Genomic DNA, 18,703 nt, shown 5'->3' with positions numbered 1-18,703 from the left:
AAATCCTCCTACAGTGCTTAAAAATAATTTGTTCCAGGTATCTAAACATTGATTCATTCACTCAACACATCAGAATTAAGCACCTAATACGTACCAGATACTGTTCTCGGTGTTGAAGATAAATGAATGAACAAAACAGACTAAATCCCTTCTTCTGTAAAGTTAAACACTAATAACGGGTATTAATTTACTTAATCCTTCACATTTAGCACTGTATATCGGGCACTGTCTAAACCCTGGGGGTACACAGATGCATGTGACCTGGTCTGATTCTTGAAGACCTCCCCATATGGTACAGTGAGAAAGCCAGACTCATAAATAGACAAATAGAATATGAAGTGATAAATGCTGTTATGAGAGATGTGTACTAGGAGCTAACAGAGAACCATGGGAGGATCTGAGGGGGCACTTGAGGTTCTGTCTACACGGGTAGTGTCATCTGAGCAAGTCTTGAAGAATCCCTAGGAGTTCCAGCATAGGGTACTGTACTAGCAAAGGCCTGAGCCTGCTTTCAGAGAAGGAGCTAGCTCAACAAAGGTAAAAGTCAGCCCAGCCCTGCAGGGGTTTTCACTCATTCCTAATGAGTAGAATGCTGGTTGGTGGGAGGTGCTGGGTTCAATATATTTGGAGGGCTTGTTCTTTAAACTCAACTCTGTAACTGTGAAGCTTTCTCTTTGCACTCAGGCCCTCGGAACTCTTGACTGCCCAAAAAAGGTCTTACAGTTTTATCCCGTCAAAGATGATTCTTCTTAAAATTCAGTTGTAATACTTGAAGGTGCCTTTCTTTCAATGGCTTTTAAATTGTTAGGGAAAAAAAAAGCTTACTTTCCAGGAAAATATTTATGCATCAGATAGCCATCTGGTTTGTGCTATACATGTAAATGTCTAGAATGTTAATTTCTCTAAAAAGATGAAAAAATGGAAAGAATAGTTCTATTAAGGAACTCTAGCAGACACTGTCAGTGTCCTGCCCATCACCTCGTCTACACTCACCGTTCTGGTGCACCTATCCTCCTCCTCACCTTCCATCTGAAGCATTTATCATTATGCCTGAGGCTTTCTCTGGCCACAGGGGTATGCCCAGCCCACAGGAGCAGGGTGGAAGTCCTAGGGAATTAGCAGGTCTGGGAGCAGCCCCTCAACCCATGAAGCAGGGAGTTGGTGGATGAATACTCCAGTTTCCTCATCATTTAGGTGGGATAATTCTGAGGCACATTCTATACAGCCTTCAGGGACCCCAGTGGGACCAAGCCTGAGTTATCCACAGTTGCTCACTATTACATCCTCTATTAACCTTTTTCTGTACTCTCGCTTCCTCATTCCTCTATCAACACTTTCTAGGGTCAAGCCATTTATACCCAAATCCTTGTCTCAAGGTCTGATTCTAGAGAAACTCAGTCAGGAACTTAAAGGTTCTTTGAGAAGTCTCTCAGAGAACTCCCAGTCCATATGCTCATTGCTGAAGTTGTTCATCAGCTATTCACTCATTCATTTGGGTACCCTCATTAGGCACAGGTTCTTGGTAAACGACCAGGGATCACAAGGATAAGTAAGCAAAAGTCCACATCCTGAAGGTGCACAAAGCCGGCTGAGGCGGTCGGACAGGTAAGCCACTAAATAGAGTGTGATGTGATAACGGCTCCAACATAAGTGTGACAGGGTGACCACGCTTGGCAGGCCAATTTTGCTTCAGGGCAAAACCTGAAACATGTGAATGTTTTTCCAGAGAGGATTCAATAGACCCATTTTCCAAAAGCACCAAGTTTCTCAATAGCTCTGGTGATGTCTGATCAGTCTTGAAGTCTGTGTAGAAGTATTACAGAGAATTGAAGGGGTTGGAGGAGGCTGGGCCTTCTAGGCAAAAGGAAGAGGCACAGAGATTCTGAAGATATGAGAACACTTGGCTTGGAGGAGATTACGCTGCACAGACCCAGAAAAGGGAGGGAGATAAAGCCTGAGTTTGGAGAAGGGAACAGGAATCTACAAACGGCCTTGCGAGTCATGCTCAGGACTCTCTTTCAGGGAGCCACTGAAAGATTCAAAAGGGGAGTAAGTAATTTTCACTTTACATGTCTTCTAGCTCAAAAGGGGCCGTTGTGATTCAGTAAGCAGTCTGTTAGTAACCCACTAGCATTAAACACTTGAAACTGTTACTGGCTTCATCGTGTTTCCCTGTGCATTGGCACTATTGGCAATGAGTGTATAAACTGTTCACAAACTTTCAGTGAAATTCAGCCAATGAACTCACGATCTAGAATAAAGATTTTAGTCTTTAGTAAAAGTAATCATTACAATAGCTGCCCTTCTGTCAAGCTATGAAAACAAACATTCAATTGTGATTTGTAGTATCTATCAGTATTTGTTTTCAAGTGGCATTTTAAAGTATTTCTAGTGAAATGAAGAGGAATGACCTATGCCCCCCCCAAAAAAATCTAGTTTGCAGTCAGTGCAGGTATCAGGGACTCCCTTCTTCCTACAGGACTTTGCCAACAACACCTTCACTCACCCAAGTATTCAGTTCCATAGTAAGAGTACATCAGAGGGAATGGCTTCCTTTTTTTCATGGCATACTGCTTCCCAGAGTCCAGAATCGCCTGGCAAATTGATTTGATCTGTGCTGGGCTCAGTACCTGTGTAAGGAAATCAAGAAGCAGAAGTCCAATCAGCATCTTCTTTTTTCCTCAGACCCTGGATTTTCTTGTTAAAGAGTTCATCAGCATATCCACCCCCCACCCCACACATCCTTTTCCTATGTGTAAATAAGCTTAGCCAGCCAGAACTTTTTTTCAAACAACTGATGCTCTTTCTGTTGTCAAGTTTATCCACCCTCTTCAGGAAATTTGCTGTGTTGATGGGGAAACACGCACTTTTATTGCTAAAGGCTTTTATAAAATGCAAAGACCACTTTACAGTGGTTGTATCATTAATCCTTGTCATTGGAACGAGAAAGTGCTCAGAAAAGAACAAAGACTGGGCCTAACCCATCATGCTTAACAAAGCTGTTACTCCCAGTGTGTGGTGCAGGTCTGGACCAGACAATGGGCCTTCGGTCTGTGTCATTTAGACTGCGCTTATAAAGCCACAATTCTATGAGACGCTGCCGCATGACAGACTCACTGTAGCCTTTGCATTCCCGGAATGAAACCAAAGTCCAGTGGGCACCAAGGCAAAATAACTTTCAGTAGCAAAATGACCCTGAATAGACAATGGCTAAAATGCAATGACTCGCCGTCTTCCATAGTTGACTCAATATACCCACAGTCCGTTTTAGGACTATAGAGATTAAAACGTTCTCAAGCCTACAAAGCCTCGTTGAGTTTATTAGAATTCTGCTTAGGATTGAGATGTTTTCTGCCGCCCACTCTTCCTCAGGGCAGATGAGATGCTCCCTGCTCCCTTTGGCCCACTCTATCTTTACCATGACTCTTTGGAGGAGCACTTACCACCTGGTATGTTTCTCTCTATCTCTCCCTCCCTCTCTCTCCACTAGACGATCACTTATTTGGGGGCAAAGACTGTGGCATCTCACCTTTTTGGTATCTTTGATTGCTAACACAGAACCTGAGGGGGCCTTTGGTAACCCATAAGGGAGCGAGTAAGTGCCAGGTTTACTTGCATGAAAAGCAGAGCCCTCCCTTTTTCTCTTCTTTCCCCAATTATTTCTTAAGTCCCTACTATATGGCAAGAGAGCTGTTCTGGATGCTGGAGGTATGACAGCGAACAAGGTAGACAAGACCTCTGCTTTCACAAAGTCAACCTTCCAAAAACACAAACCTGCAGCAGAAAATTACTAGCCAGAGTAACCATGGCCACTGCTCACCTCCACACCCACCCCTCCAAAAATCCCCTAAAGTTCAGCCTTGGCCTGATTGAATGAATCAAGGATCAAGGAAAAGTCCATTCCATTTTGGCCTCTCTCCTAAGACTCACACCTCAAATCTTTTTGCCCGATATCTAGCATTATATTCACCGATTCCTTCTGAAGTAAAGTACTAATGATTTCTTTCTTTTCCTTCCTTCCTTCCTTTCTTTCTTCCTCCCTCCCTTCTTTCCTTCCTCTCTTCCTCTCTCTCTTTCCTTCTGCACGGTTTTGCTCCTCTGACTTACTCAACATGAGAAGGGTAACATATAATCCAGGTTTTGGCTCCTCAAATCTAGCATTTAATTTGGGATTACCTAATTAGTTTCTTAAAGAGGAGGCTTTTCATTAACTAATTAATTCTGCCAATTAACACTTACTGAGCTACTATCCCAGTGAGGCCCCATACTATTATAGGGGAAATTCTAGAAAGCCTGGGACATATCTTTTCCCTACAGGGAATTCACTATCCAGAACTGGAGATGAGATATAGTCAAAAGTCTACCATAGGGCAATTTAAGTTCATGAGCCTAAGGATGGAAAGAGACAGTAATGCAGAATATGTGTCACAGACCATGAAGCACCATTCAGCTTCACTAAGACTTCACTATCTCCTCATTTTCTACCTGGTTGCTCTGAAGCAATGGTGTTGTGGCTTTCAACTTAAGTTTTCCTTCCATTAGCTACCTATCTTTGTCTCTTGGGTATTCTCCTTTCTGCCTTAAATTCCTGACGATTCTATCCTCCCAGGCACTCCCACCATCATTTCAGGGCTCAACCTTGGGTTTTTCCAGAGCTCAATAGCAAATTTCTCCTAGATGATTTCCTAGGAGATTTGCTGCATCTACTCAAATTGCTACCCCAAATTTTCATTTGCTATTAAAAACATCTTTTTCCTCTGTGCCTTTCTATCGGTGCCAACTGATCTTATGTTTATTATTAGTGTTACTCTACTTAATAGCTTCCATCACCAGTCTCACATCAACCCCTCTAGGCTGCCTTGCTCTCAGAAACCTGCAAGAGCCTCAAAAGGCATGGGCTTAATAGGACTCTAACCTTGGGGCACCTGGGTAGCTCAGTCGGTTAAGTGTCCAACTTCAGCTTAGGTCATGATCTTGAAGTTCATGGGTTCGAACATTGCATTGGGCTCTGTGCTGACAGCTAAGAGCCTGGAGCCTGCTTCAGAGTCTGTGTCTCCCTCTCTCTCTGTCTCTCCTCCGCTCACTCTCTGTCTCTCTTGATCTCTCAAAAATAAATAAACATTAGAAAAAAATTTAAAATAGGGTTCTAACCTGGTCCCAGCCCACGTTTTCTTGGCAATATATGTGGCTCTTCAACTGAACTTAGATCCTGTCTGCCAATATTGGTCTGAATCCATAAGACAGAAAGTTTTTGTGATAGGAAAAAGGTCCACTATTTTCGGGGTATATTCTCATTTGAATTACTAAAATTCTCCCTATTTTTACTTCTGTGCTAATAATTGAATCAGCTTATTCTTTCCTCAGTTGAACATTTATTAATGATTTCCTCTCTCTCTCTCTCTCTCCCCTCTCTCTGTCTCTTTGTGTGTGTGTGGGGGGGGGGGCGGGGGGATTCACCTGCTTGTTTTAAACCTAGGAGCAAAATCAACTTAGGTTATATGTGATGCCCTCTTCCTTTCTTTCCATCACTTATCCACAGCTCAGAATAGAGCACGAGTTTACAAAGGATTTCAAAACCTCCTGGGTCTGTGCATCATGTCTGGGTGGTTTCCTCTTATCTCCCTGAAACACTGTGACAAACAAAGAGAAACTGTGCTTGTTTGGCTGGATAAAGACCAGTTATGCATGCAGTTTTTTATCTCTGGGAACAGACAAGACCTACCCTTGGGTTTATTGATGAGCAAATAAAAACTGAAAACAGTGCTCATTAAAGGTGTGTGGAGGAGGAACACAGATGAAGAGTGTGCTCTTTTTCTTCCCCCTGAGCAAACAGCACAGAAAGAAGAGACGTGACCGCATCTGTCTGCTTCCTCCGGCATTCTTCCATCCCTGCACCTGACACACAGGAACACCCACGTGAGCACACATTCTACCTCTGAGAAGATGGCCACTGTGCTTCTGAGATGCGGAGGCCCCGGAATGAGGAAGTGACATTTCGGGGTGGGGTGGGGCGGTGGGGGGAGGGGGAGTGACGGGATGGAAGAAAAGGGGCTCCCTGCCCATTAGGCATTTACCAAAACAAACCCAAACTCCCTCTCCTGTATTTGTAGCACCTAAGGCCTATGTGTGTACTGATATCTTGGATGGATTTGGTTCTTTGTTTTTTACACTGAATTAAAATAAATTACAATATCTCAAAAATACAAAGCAAGTCAGCTGTGGTTTGATTTAAGCAGTTTCATTAGTTTAGCCGATGCCCTTCACTGGCTTTCAAACAGGTGTCTGTTGTGAACTAGTCCTGTTGGGCTGGACTCTGAGATTGAAGAGACAGAGAACAATAAGGCCCACGCTATGTTTCCTGGCCCGACCTGAAGGTTGTGCGGTGGTTGAACCACCTCCATGTGGAGGAGAGATTTTCATTAAGGAAATCCATGAGATGAACCAAGCCATATAAAGCTTCCTTCACCACACATATCTTTCCAGGGCAAGTGTCCTACCCACAGGCCCTCTGAAGTGGCAGTCCTGCTATAGCTAGAGATCAACCAGTGCCAATGTCAGTAACCAACAGTCCAAAACGTCCTGAGTGTGTGATTGCCCATCTACATGGAATGCAGAAAGCCACTCCTATATCACACCAATATGTAGCAGACTAAATCTTATATTAATTTTGGTGTTTTCATCAGCAATTTATCTGACTCCAATCCTTTGACTACCATATGTGCTGGCAGAGGCTTCTTCCCAGAGAAAAGAAACAAGCCATTTGACCACCTGTGAACATTAAAAGGACTTGATAACCATGGACCACAGCTTTGAGGAAAAAGTTTTTGAGTTGTTAGAACCTGGGTATTTTTGAACTTTAAGTTGATACCATAAACAGTAGACTTGAAGGACATATAGGGTCAAGATGGAACTAAAAGCTGTTCATGGTAGGAAAAGTTGATGCAGAAAGGAAACCAGGAAGTTCAAAGTTTGTTTGGAGCTCCTGCTCTCCCTCCTACACCCCCTTGTGCCAAGCCTCAGGAGATAGCCTCCAATCCCTGGGATAGGTCTTGGGATTTATAGGTAGCTAGGATATGTGCCCCCTGCTCCCTCCTGCAATTTGGGGAGATGGTAGCCTCAAAGATGTGTCCCTTGCCTCAGGGTCTGGGGCCAGTAAAAGAGAGAACACTTCATGGCACATCCCACGAGAGAGCCAGAGACAATCCTAAGTTTCCCATGGGCACCATCGTAAGGCAGGAAAAACATCCCAACCCCAAAAGGAAACTTCTTTTTAAAAATGCCCAGTCCAAATAATTTCAAATGAAAAAGTTAGGGAAACTTTTCTGGAGAAAGTCAATATCCACAATTGGTCAGGTTTTTGTTTTTTTTTTTGTTTGTTTTTGTTTTTTTGGTTTGTTTTTTACTTTTTATGACTTTTTGGAGTTGTGGTTTGGTTGGAACCCACTAGGTTACAGAGAAGAGCCAGGGCTTCACAAAATCTCTGGAGTGGGTGGAGATTTACTTCAGGTGCTGAGGGGACAAAAACTCAGGGAAGCTCCTTTAAGGTAGAAGGAGCTTAAAGAGAAAGGATAGGGCTAAGGACAGTTTTCAAGCAGGAAATAGATCTTGATGAACTGAACAATTCATGTTTGTGCAAAGCCTGTGCAAGGCACTTCGGGGGGAGAAGTAATCTTAATAATTAGGCTAATAATACCCGAACTATTTTTTTTTTTAATTTTTTTTCAACGTTTATTTATTTTTGGGACAGAGAGAGACAGAGCATGAACAGGGAAGGGTCAGAGAGAGAGTGAGACACAGAATCGGAAACAGGCTCCAGGTTCTGAGCCATCAGCCCAGAGCCTGACGCGGGGCTCGAACTCACGGACCGCGAGATCGTGACCTGGCTGAAGTCGGACGCTTAACCGACTGCGCCACCCAGGCGCCCCTACCCGAACTATTTAAATAACGATACATTCAATATTGGTTCAAATTCTAAAAGTCATGACCTATAGCGGTAAGGTGGAGGGAATAAATACTGGGGGACTCACAGATGGAGAGGGATCCGAGCTAAGCTTTGAAGGACAATTAGGAAGTGGATAAATGAAAGTAGCCAGGAGGGAGAGCATTTTAAACTGTGGGATGATGGGGAAAAAACTCTGGGTATTAGGGCAACGCCTCTCAAACCACCACGTGCCAATTACTCGGTGTTCTTGTTAAAACGCAGATTCTGAGTCAGTGGGTCTGGGATGGGACCGGGATTCTACATTTCTAATAAGCTCCCAGGTGGTAATGTTGTTGCTGTGGCTGCTGGTGCAGGGAACACACCTGAAGGAGCAAGGCATTATGGGAACAGAGAGGCTGGTTGCAGCAGACGATCTCTCCTGTGAAGGGTGAGAAATTAGACTGAAGGAACTATAGGAAGTTCCCAGAGACATCCAGGGAAATAAAAGGGAGCATCAGCCAAGAACACTGCACACCATAATTTATTTTTTATTATTTATTTTTTTAATTTTTTTAACGTTTATTTATTTTTGAGACAGAGAGAGACAGAGCATGAACGGGGGAGGGTCAGAGAGAGGGAGACACAGAATCTGAAACAGGCTCCAGGCTCTGAGCTGTCGGCACAGAGCCCGACGCGGGGCTCGAACTCACGGACCGCGAGATCATGACCTGAGCCGAAGTCGGCCGCTCAACCGACTGAGCCACCCAGGTGCCCCTGCACACCATAATTTAAATGATCAGGATACCCAGAAAAGAGAAGCAAACACCAATGGGAAATTCTCTTCCAATATACCGTGCATGGGAAACACGTGCTCAAATTTGCAAACCCCAGTGGAGAGTTACCTTAGCCAATGTGGCCAGGTTTGTTATTTTCTTAATTGGTCTCCAAATGGGGCACATGTGCTGGTGCAGAATGAGCAAGTCTCTTCCATCTGGTTTTCCTGATGTTCTCTGACCATTATTATGTTGGGTGATGAACGGCAGGGGGGATGGGGGGGTGCGCTAGTTCATGATTATCTTCGAGTTATTAAAGGCATTGAGCAGGGAATTTCAGTTATAAACATTTGGTCCCAGATGCCATTGCAAAGTTGTGTCTTTTCCCTTCTCATGTCAGGAAACACAAGCCCAAAAAACACTGGGAACCAGAAAAGAAAAACAGGTTTTACTCCATTCTTGCAGACTGACAGCTGGCTTTAAAGATTTATTATACGTACCTGGTAAGCCACCAAGTGTCACTAGGTGATTTCATTGTTTTCGGCAAGACACCAGATGTCTCAGAGGCTGAGCTTCCTTATCTATGGAAAGGGGATCACAAACACTTGCCCCACCTACCTCCTCCAGTCATGGTGAGACTCCTAAAAAAGCAGTTGCCAGTGGTTGGCTGCACACTGCAATCACCTGGGGAGCTTTTAAAAATCATGAAGGCCTGGCCACACCCCCAACCAATTACATCAGACTGTCTGGATGTGAGACTCAGGCATCAGTATTTTTAAAGCTCCCTGGGTGATTCCAAAGTATGGTAAAATTTGAGAATCACTGCTATGAAATATTGAATGAATGCAAAATGGTTTTCAAAAGCAAGGTGGTAATAATAATAATAATAGTAATAATAATAATAATAATACATGATGAAGGAAAAGGAGGACAGGAGAAGAGCTAAAGGGAAGAAGAGGAAAAGACTTCCCAAACAGAAGATAGTCCCAGGTCTGGATAAACACCTTTGGTCTGAATCACAGAGGAGTGGAAGGGAGAAACCAGATATGCCACATGAATGGATATACTAGGTCAGGTCAGAGGTCTACTGAACCTCATTTGGTGTTTCCAAGACAGGAACCAATGCACATATTGTGGGACAGTAATAGAGAAACTAAAGAACACAGCAGACAGCACACTGGACTAGGATTCAGGAGGTCTGGGCTTGAGATCCAACTCAGCTACAGTGACCATGGTTAAGTCAGCACAACTCTGTTTCCTCATCTTTAACATAAAGAGACTGGACTAGAATCTGTCTACTAACCCAGTGCTTCTTAAATTTTAGTGTGCTTTAAAAATCACCTAGTGAGCTAGCTAGCTAAAACAGAGCCTCCTGGGCCCTACCCGCAGACATTCTGATTCAATAGCTGTGGACTGGGGCCTGAGATCTTATATTCTTAACAAGTTCTCAGGTAGTGGGCATGCTGCTGGTCTGGAAACAACCCAGTGAACAGCACTGTACTAGGTGGCCTCTAAGGTTCCTCAGGATTCCAAACTCTGGTTCCCGAGGTATTGAAGGGGTCTGGCTCTTGAGCCAAAAGAAGGAGCACAGCATAAGAAAACATAGGGGCTTTCAGATCAGACAGACCAGAGTTCCAGACTTAGCTTCAGCACTTTCTAGCATGGTGGGTTTAAGCAAGTTACTTCCGCAGCAGGCTCTCTGTATCTGAGCTTTTGTTTCCTGTGGTTTCAGTTACCCTTGGGCAAACTCAGTCCCGAAGAAGTGATCCTCCTTCTGATGAGTGATCAGGTCAATAGTAGCCTATTGCTAAGTCACAATGCCTGTGTCATTTTAAAAAAATTTTTTAATGTCTATTTTTGAGAGAGAGAGAGAGAGAGAGAGAGAGCGAGCGCAAGTGGGGGAGGGGCAGAGAGAGAGGGAGACACAGAATCTGAAGCAGGCCCCGGGCTCTGAGCTGTCAGCACAGAGCCAGATGCGGGGCTCGAACTCACAAACCATGAGATCATGACCTGAGCCGAAGTTGGATGCTCAACCAACTGAGCCACCCAGGCGCCCCTACCTTCCTTAATTTATTTTTTAATGTGAATTTATTTTTAAGAAAGAGACAGACGAGGGGCAGAGAGAGAGAGAGGGAGACACAGAATCAAAGCAGGCTCTGCGCTGTCAGCACAGAGCCTGATGCGGGGCTCGAACCCACGAACCATGAGATCATGACCTGAGCCAAAGTCGAATGCTTAACTGACTGTGCCACCCAGACGCCCAATGATTGTGTCATTCACCTCTCTTCAGCTCATCATGTAGGCAGTTTATCATCTCACATCAGCACAAGAGTACAGTACAGTAAGATATTTTGAGAAAGACCACATTCACATACGTTTTATTACAATGTATTGTTTTAATTCTATTTTATTGTTAGTTTTGTCATTGATCTCTTCCTGTGCCTAATTTATAAATTAAACTTCATCATAGGTATGTATGTATGGGAAAAAGCATAGTACATATAGGCGTCAGTACTATCTACGGTTTCAGGCATCCACTGGGGAGTCTTAAAATGTATACCCTGTGGATAAGTGGGGGTGGGGGGCTGCTGTACTTTCTAAGCCTCAGTTTACTCGTTTGGAAAAAGCAGCAAAAGTAAGACCTACCCATCTCACTGCATTGCTACAAGGACTCCACAAAGACCCTTAGCACAATTTCTGGCATTAAGCATATGCACGATACATAAGCTATAAATTGAAACAGGCTATAAGCTATAAGCTATAGTTGATACATAAGCTATAGTTGAAACAGACATCCAAAGTTTAATTAGTGACTCAACTCCCACCATTCAGTACCATAGGCCTGGGGCGGGGGGGTCTGTGCTCAGGATCTGTATCATAAAATAACCCTGCTGTTGCTCACCACTCAGCCCCAGGCTCCACCCAAGGACCAGCTTGTGTCAGCTCACATCCCTAAGTTGTTGTAATTTATAATTGATATACTAGTAATGGATGGCCCTTCATGTGTGTGTATTTATTTTTCTCATCCCCAAACTTTGAGCTTACAGGGTCCCACTTACCCCAAACCATGTTTCTTTGCTTCTGTAAAATACCTCTCAAGTTTATCTGGTTTCTAGACAAGTCTCTCACTCACTATGTGACTTTAGACCAACCATGTAACCTCTCTGGACCTCAGTTTCCTCATGTGAAAAAATAAGGAGTTAAGCTGGTGGTTTGGTTTTTGTTTTTGAGTGGGAGAAAGTGCACGTGTGCAAGTGGTGGAGGGGCAGAGGGACAGAAAGAATCCCAAGCAGGCTCCATGCCCATCGCAAAGCCCAACACCGGGACCGATCTCACAACCATGAGATCATGACCTGAGCCAAAATCAAGAGTCAAACGCTTAACTGACTGAGCCACCCAGGCGCTCCAAAATGGTCTTTAATGTGCTTTTGGCAATAGAATTTTGTTATTTTGTGATTCATGACAACTATTTACAAATTTATCTATGCTTATTTGGGCTCTAATTCTGGGATGTGGATGAGATGGTATGTTTCAGTGGTTTCATTTCTTATAGGCTAGGCCAAAGGTCCTTTCCAGTGAGATCTTAATGCATGTTTAACCTGTCCTCTATCCTAGGTATGTTATCAAGATGCATATTCTCTTATGTACTTTCTTCCTAAGTAGAAAGCTTAAAGAACTAGAAATTGTTTTAGCCTCTTGGCACTGATTACTTGAATATTATAGTCTCTGGCCTCTTGATGCCTCTAAAGTGAATGAGGCGCACGTGGCTGGCTCAGTCGGAAGAGCACAGGACACTTGATCTCAGGGCTGTGAGTTCGAGCCCCACATTGGGTGTAGAGATCACCTAAATACATACATACATACGTACATACATACGTACGTATGTTATTAAGGCTGGATGCATAGTTGACATTTCACATCACACCCTTCTCTAAGCCACTGCTCAATGAATATATCATTGCAATGTTCTCAAATCATGGTTCAACAGACATTTTTTCAAGTACTTGCTGGGTGCATGACACTGTGCTAGAGAGTACAGAAAATAGAGAGGAGTAGTTGAGTGTAATCAGGTATATAGTAAATAGTAATAGTATAGTATATAGTATATAGTAATAGTATATAGTAAATGCCTTTCCAAATAGGAAATTCTGATTACATATTTGTGCCTTCCACCATTAGTTAGCTACTAAGCATCCATTCTCCCCCTTATTCCTTGATAACTAGATCTCAATTTTATTAGAGTGACAACTGTATTTAGCTTCAGGTTATAAATAGTGAACAGCCTCAGCCAATCATCTCAATCCTTTTGTCTCTTGCCAGATACTCAGTTCTCAGCCTTCCCTGAAGCTAGGGTTGGCTATGTAGCCTCATTTTGATCAATGGGGATATCTGCTGGGGCAAGAGCTTCCTAGAAAGCTTATTATTTCGTGATAAATGAAAATAAAGTGGATGGACTTGGCTGTTACCTGCCTCTCCTTTTTTTGGTGCTTTGGATGTTTGTGTGAGGCCTAGAACTACAGCAACCATTTTGCATCCTGAGGCAATGATCACATGGATCAAAGGCCAACATGCAAATGATGGAGGAGGAAAAAAGATCCTGCAGTTTCTGGAAATCATTGAGCATCTGTACCACAACCAGGACTACCTGTCTCCAGACTCTTGTTAGGAGGGAAAAATTATTCCCTTTTTAAAAGTCACTGTTCATTGGTGACTTAACGGCCACACTCCCATCAACTGGGTAGCCATAAAGTGCCAACCTAACAGCATTGCTAGCATTCATTTCCTGGCGAAGCAATTTTTGCCCACGTGTACCTCTGTTTCTACAGAAACCCTGGCCACGCAGCTCTTTAAAGTGAGGCTGACTGTCTAAGTCGACAAATGCAAATGCAGCTTCCAGTTCTGGCTGCGCTCACAAAGTTGTGATTGATCTTTCTTAAGTGCTGTCCTAGAGCCCAGAGGTCAGGCCTGGAAAACAAACGGTCACCTTTGCTACCATTGTCCTGGGCGATCTCCCTTCTCCTTCAACGTATCCTGCTCCAGATCAGAGACAATGGGCACTCTCCAATGCGTCATCATGACAGCAGGTCCCCCAATCCTCAAGGTCGATTCGGGAAGACAGGGAGGAAGTACATGAGAGCCTTAGCAACAAGTGCTGTGAAGCAATTATCTTCTTTTCCAGGAACCATTGTCACCTCAACTTAAGTGATTACTGCCTACCTTGTCCCTTTAGAGAGCTGTTCACAAAAATGGCCTTAGAAGAATAGTATCTGAACAATTTGTGACATTTTAGGGCTCAATCACTCTTTTACCTAGATGCTTTTGACAGAACAAGCTAAAAGGGTTTCCTTCCCCAAGCTTTTTGACGTGGGCCCGCAGGAGTGATGGGTGCCCTGAAGGTCAGAGAAACAGGGGAGGGAAGGCAGAGTTCTTTAAAATTGCTTAGATCTTTTTTTCTTTTTTCCCCCAATACCTTAAAATACATTTTAGTAAATACGTTCCTTGGGGCTAATGGAACCAGTGTGATGCAGTGGGGGTTTGACCATAAGTGCTACCATCTCTGTATACAAAAATGAAACCTAAAGCCGGTGTGGTGGGGGTGAGGTGGGGTGTCTGACCATGGCTGGGAAATTCAGAATTTCTGCCTTTGTCATTATATGGCCCTGAGCAAGTGATTTAACTTCTCTTGCTTCATGGTTTTCATCTATAAAACGACATTACTGACTCACAACCTTTCTGGTTCATGATTTGTATGATTTATACATACGTGTAGAACTTTCCTTCTTTCCTTTGTGTTCACTTCGGTAGAGAACCCTTTGTGCAATCATGTCCAAAGTATTTTTGTTATGTTGACATTGTGTTTTCAGGTACTTGAAAGGGAAAGTGATTCTGGTTTATTGTTTTCTGGTTTCCAGTCAGAAAGTTTTAGCCAGCGATCTTAGGAGAGCTAGACTATAAAATTCAGTTAGAATCACTTTCTACATAAACGATACATTGAAAAAGGACCTTTTGGGTGACCTGGGCATGAAGGGAGCTGCCACCATCATCCCTGGTTAGGGATCAGGTGGCCATGATAAAGAAAAGAGTCTCCGTGGTTAGTTTCGATTTTCATTTTACTCCTAAAGGAAGGAGAAGGAATAGAGAATCTTAGGAGGAGCTGGCTCTGTGGATGAAGAGAGAAGAATGAAGTAAATCGACATCTTTCCTCTGTTAAGGACAAGAAGGTCCCCAAGTCCTCTTCGTTAGATTTGAGCTTCCACAAATTCCAAGTGGGTTGCTGCCTAATCAACAGACCTAGGGAGGCTTTTTCCTGGTCCTTAACGGAGCTGGGGTGAGCAGCTGGGATATATAACCAGTACTAAGCAAAGCAGGATATATAACCTTATAAGTTAGGAACTAAGATCCTTGCTTTATACAGGGTTTATTCTGTAAATATTTATTGAGCCCTCATATGGCTCACCAGAAGAATATCACTGAACGAGAGAGAAAACTCCCTGCCATCAGTGGAGATGATATTCTAGTCTGAATAAATTATGTGCTCTATATTAACCCAAACGGGTCTTATTCGGCCACTCTGCATCATTTGTTATTATTTTAATGTGGCTGTCTTCATAAAGAAATATCTTTAGTAAATTGTGTGCCTCATCTCATGTTGCCTGGGGAAAGTGTAACAGGAAATGAAAGCCATTCACAGTCACCGATGTTCAACTGAGGGTAATCACCAGAATTAAGGATGGACATAGGAAAGAAATGGCGAGCTGGTCAGCTACTATATAGCATATAATTATATGAAGGGATTTAAAAACAGAGCCCCCACTTCAGACCAAGATTTTATGGGAGGTGGGGTACGACTGGACACTCACATTTTGTAAAAAGCCCCACTCATGATGCTGGGACACAGGCACTGCTTTATAGGGCTTTGCATTGCAAATCCAGTACTATTTAGTATTGCAAATTGCACAGGTGTTTGGAACAAAGAACTGTCTTTTGTGGTTCACGTAGCTTTGCTGTATTTATACCTGGTCGCAGACTCGACTTTTAATTATAAGTTTAATGCCAGGTACCATCCCCATAAATTTGTTTCATTAGTTGTAACACAAAATCCTACTGACCATTTAACAATTTTTAAATTTTTTTTAATGTTTATTTTTGAGAGGAAGACAGTGTGAGCAGGGAAAGGGCAGAGAGAGAGAGAGAGAGAGAGACAGACAGACAGACAGACAGACATAGAATCTGAAACAGGCTCCAAGAACCTGAGTTGTCAGCACAGAGCCCAATGCAGGGCTTGAACTCATGAACCGTAAGATCATGACCTCAGCCAAAGTGGGACGCTTAACTGACTGAACCACCCAGGCGCCCCTAGCAATTTTTAAATAAAAAGCATGAATCCCCATAATACTGAGAGTGTAGCCCCATGTTTAATATGTAAAGTGGGTAGGTACATTAAAATATAATTATGAAGAGGTACTTACAAAATAAGGTTTCCCAATTACACTATAAAGGAACAACTAGAGACAAAATCTATCCAGATGCATGCATGTGAGATATGTATCTACAGATCTATGTAAATAGATATATTTACCATGTAAGATGTATAACTTGGACTTCTTCTATAGTACATCAGTGTCGGAGGGAAATAAGTACCCAGGTCCACTTGTATAAGAATGTCCACAACAGCTTTCTTCATAAGAGTTTATTCATAAGCTTTAGTCATTTTTTTTAATGTTTGATACTTGTGAGAGAGAGTGCTGTGCTGACAGCAGAGGCCCCAGTGTGGGGCTTGAACTCACGAATCGTGAGATCATGACCTGAGCCAAAGTCAGACACTTAACCGACTGAGCCACCCAGGCGCCTCTCATAAGCTGTATTCATAAGACCTGCCTGGAAACATCCTAAAATGAATGAATAAATTGTATGTTCACACTATGGAATGCTACTCCACAAAAAGAGAACAAATTATCGATACATGCAACAACATGGATGGATCTCATGAACATGTTGAACAAGAGAGTACTTGCTGTATGATTCCATTTATATGAAGTTCAAGAAGAGACAAAACAAATTACAGTGCTACAGATGAGTGGTTACCTCCCTGTGTCCTTTGTGTGTATGTTGGGGGGGGGGGGGGACAAGTGGTACTAACTGGGATAGAGGAACTTTCTGGGATGATGGAAATGTTCCTTTTCTTTTCTTTTTTTTTTTTTTTAACGTTTATTTATTTTTGAGACAGAGAGAGACAGAGCATGAACAGGGGAGGGGCAGAGAGAGAGGGAGACACAGAATCTGAAACAGGCTCCAGGCTCTGAGCTGTCAGCCCAGAGCCCGACGCGGGGCTCAAACTCACGGACCGTGAGATCATGACCTGAGCCGAAGTCGGCCGCTTAACCGCCTGAGCCACCCAGGTGCCCCTATGCTTTCATTTTAAAAAGCAAAATAAATCAGGGTATTGAACAATGAACGTATTTGCCCAACACTAGAACAAATGGTTTAGCTGTTTGTTAATACATTTTGTCTGAATGTCAAGATCCTTTGATTATAAGACACTAACCTTACTAGCTATCCTGAAGAAGGGCTTTCTTAAATCTTGTATGAAATTAAAAATGGTGTGCTCCCTTCTGGCAAACGAATTGCATAAAGAAGCACATTATCTCTGGGATGATGCAACCCGCAGTCAAGGCTTAGTGACCAAAATGTGGAGGCTGGATTTCACTTCTTTCTCCAAGGGCTGCTTGGCTCTCTGAAAGGAAGCTGGAGCCGCTCCTGGAATAGGCAGCCAAACCTATGAAGGGACTAATACTTGGACCCAGAAGTGCACCAGGCCCCAGGTAGTGTTCTCCGTCTTGGTGACATTGGTCTCTGCCTCGGTCTTTCACTTTCCACAGACCCATTTTTCCACCTCTCTATGGCTGACGATGACCTCCCATCACACCATAACACATACTGGCTTCCTAGTTTTATAACGTTCCTCAAATTTAGCCACACTGCAAGATCAAGTAGAACCAATGAAACCCAATTTCAAATTCCTGAGAGAGAATGTGATTGGCTCAGCCTCGGCCAGGTACATTTACCCCAACTGCCTCAACATGGGTGCAAAAGTCCAGTCAGAGAGGGGGCAGGATAGGGTTTTCACAGAGAACTGGGGTTATTTTGAGCTAGCTAGACTTCCTCAGAAGGATCTACAATACTCGTATCAGTGATGTATTTAAGTTAAATTTTTAGAAAACCTGACTTCCAGTGCCTTCATCAAATAAAAGGTTATTTTTCTCATATGACAAAATCTGGAAGTGGTGGGCTGCTGATACTATTCAGTGATTTGTGATCAGTGATTTGTGAATCAGTGATTACTGGGAATTAGCCAGAATGTCCCAATTCTTTCTTCCTTCCCCCATGTTGGCCCAAAGGTACAAAATGGCTGCTGTAACTCCAGACACCATGTTTATATCCAAAGCAGGAAGAAATGGGGAAGGGCGGCACCACTCATATCCATTCTTCTTTATATATATATAAATAATCAGGAAAGGAAAAGGTTTCCCAGAACTCCCGAGTAGACTTACATTGACATTATTATTAGCTAGTACTGATTGATTTAGCCACCTTGACAGAGAGGTTGGAAAATCAAGTAATTATCTGAGAACAATGCTACGTCAAACAAGATTACAGTTCTGTTAGTAAGGATGGTGTGGAAAATGGATATCTAGTAGGCAACAGTGTCTGTCACCATAGTGAATTTTGGAATCCATATTCTCTGAAAAATTTATGTTAGCCATTCATGATCGTGTATGAACACAGGTGATGGAAAGCATACTTAATTCTGTTTTAATTCATTGCTTCTCACCACACACTAAGCCACTGTATGTATGTGTGTGTGTGTGTGTGTGTGTGTGTGTGTGTGTGTATATATATATATATATATATATATATATATATATATATATATATATTCAATTTTGCACTCCATCACGTAGGATCCTTCAGCTAGGATTTGAATTCTATTTCAAAAGCTGTCATGGAG

At 42.9% G+C, this 18,703-nt stretch overlaps 1 protein-coding gene across 1 annotated transcript in view; it reads right to left on the bottom strand.

Annotated features, from left to right (window-relative positions):
- Nucleotides 1-18,703, bottom strand: part of LANCL3 (LanC like 3) — a 96,021-nt gene that overhangs the window by 15,979 nt on the left and 61,339 nt on the right. The window contains exon 2 of the mRNA XM_045471577.1: nt 2,507-2,630. Within this exon, the coding sequence (XP_045327533.1) occupies nt 2,507-2,630 (124 nt within the window). The remainder of the gene's footprint in view (nt 1-2,506; nt 2,631-18,703) is intronic.

This window comes from Leopardus geoffroyi, chromosome X, assembly GCF_018350155.1.
Source record: "Leopardus geoffroyi isolate Oge1 chromosome X, O.geoffroyi_Oge1_pat1.0, whole genome shotgun sequence".
Taxonomy (NCBI): domain Eukaryota; kingdom Metazoa; phylum Chordata; class Mammalia; order Carnivora; family Felidae; genus Leopardus; species Leopardus geoffroyi.
This window is presented reverse-complemented; position numbering and strand designations above follow the sequence as displayed.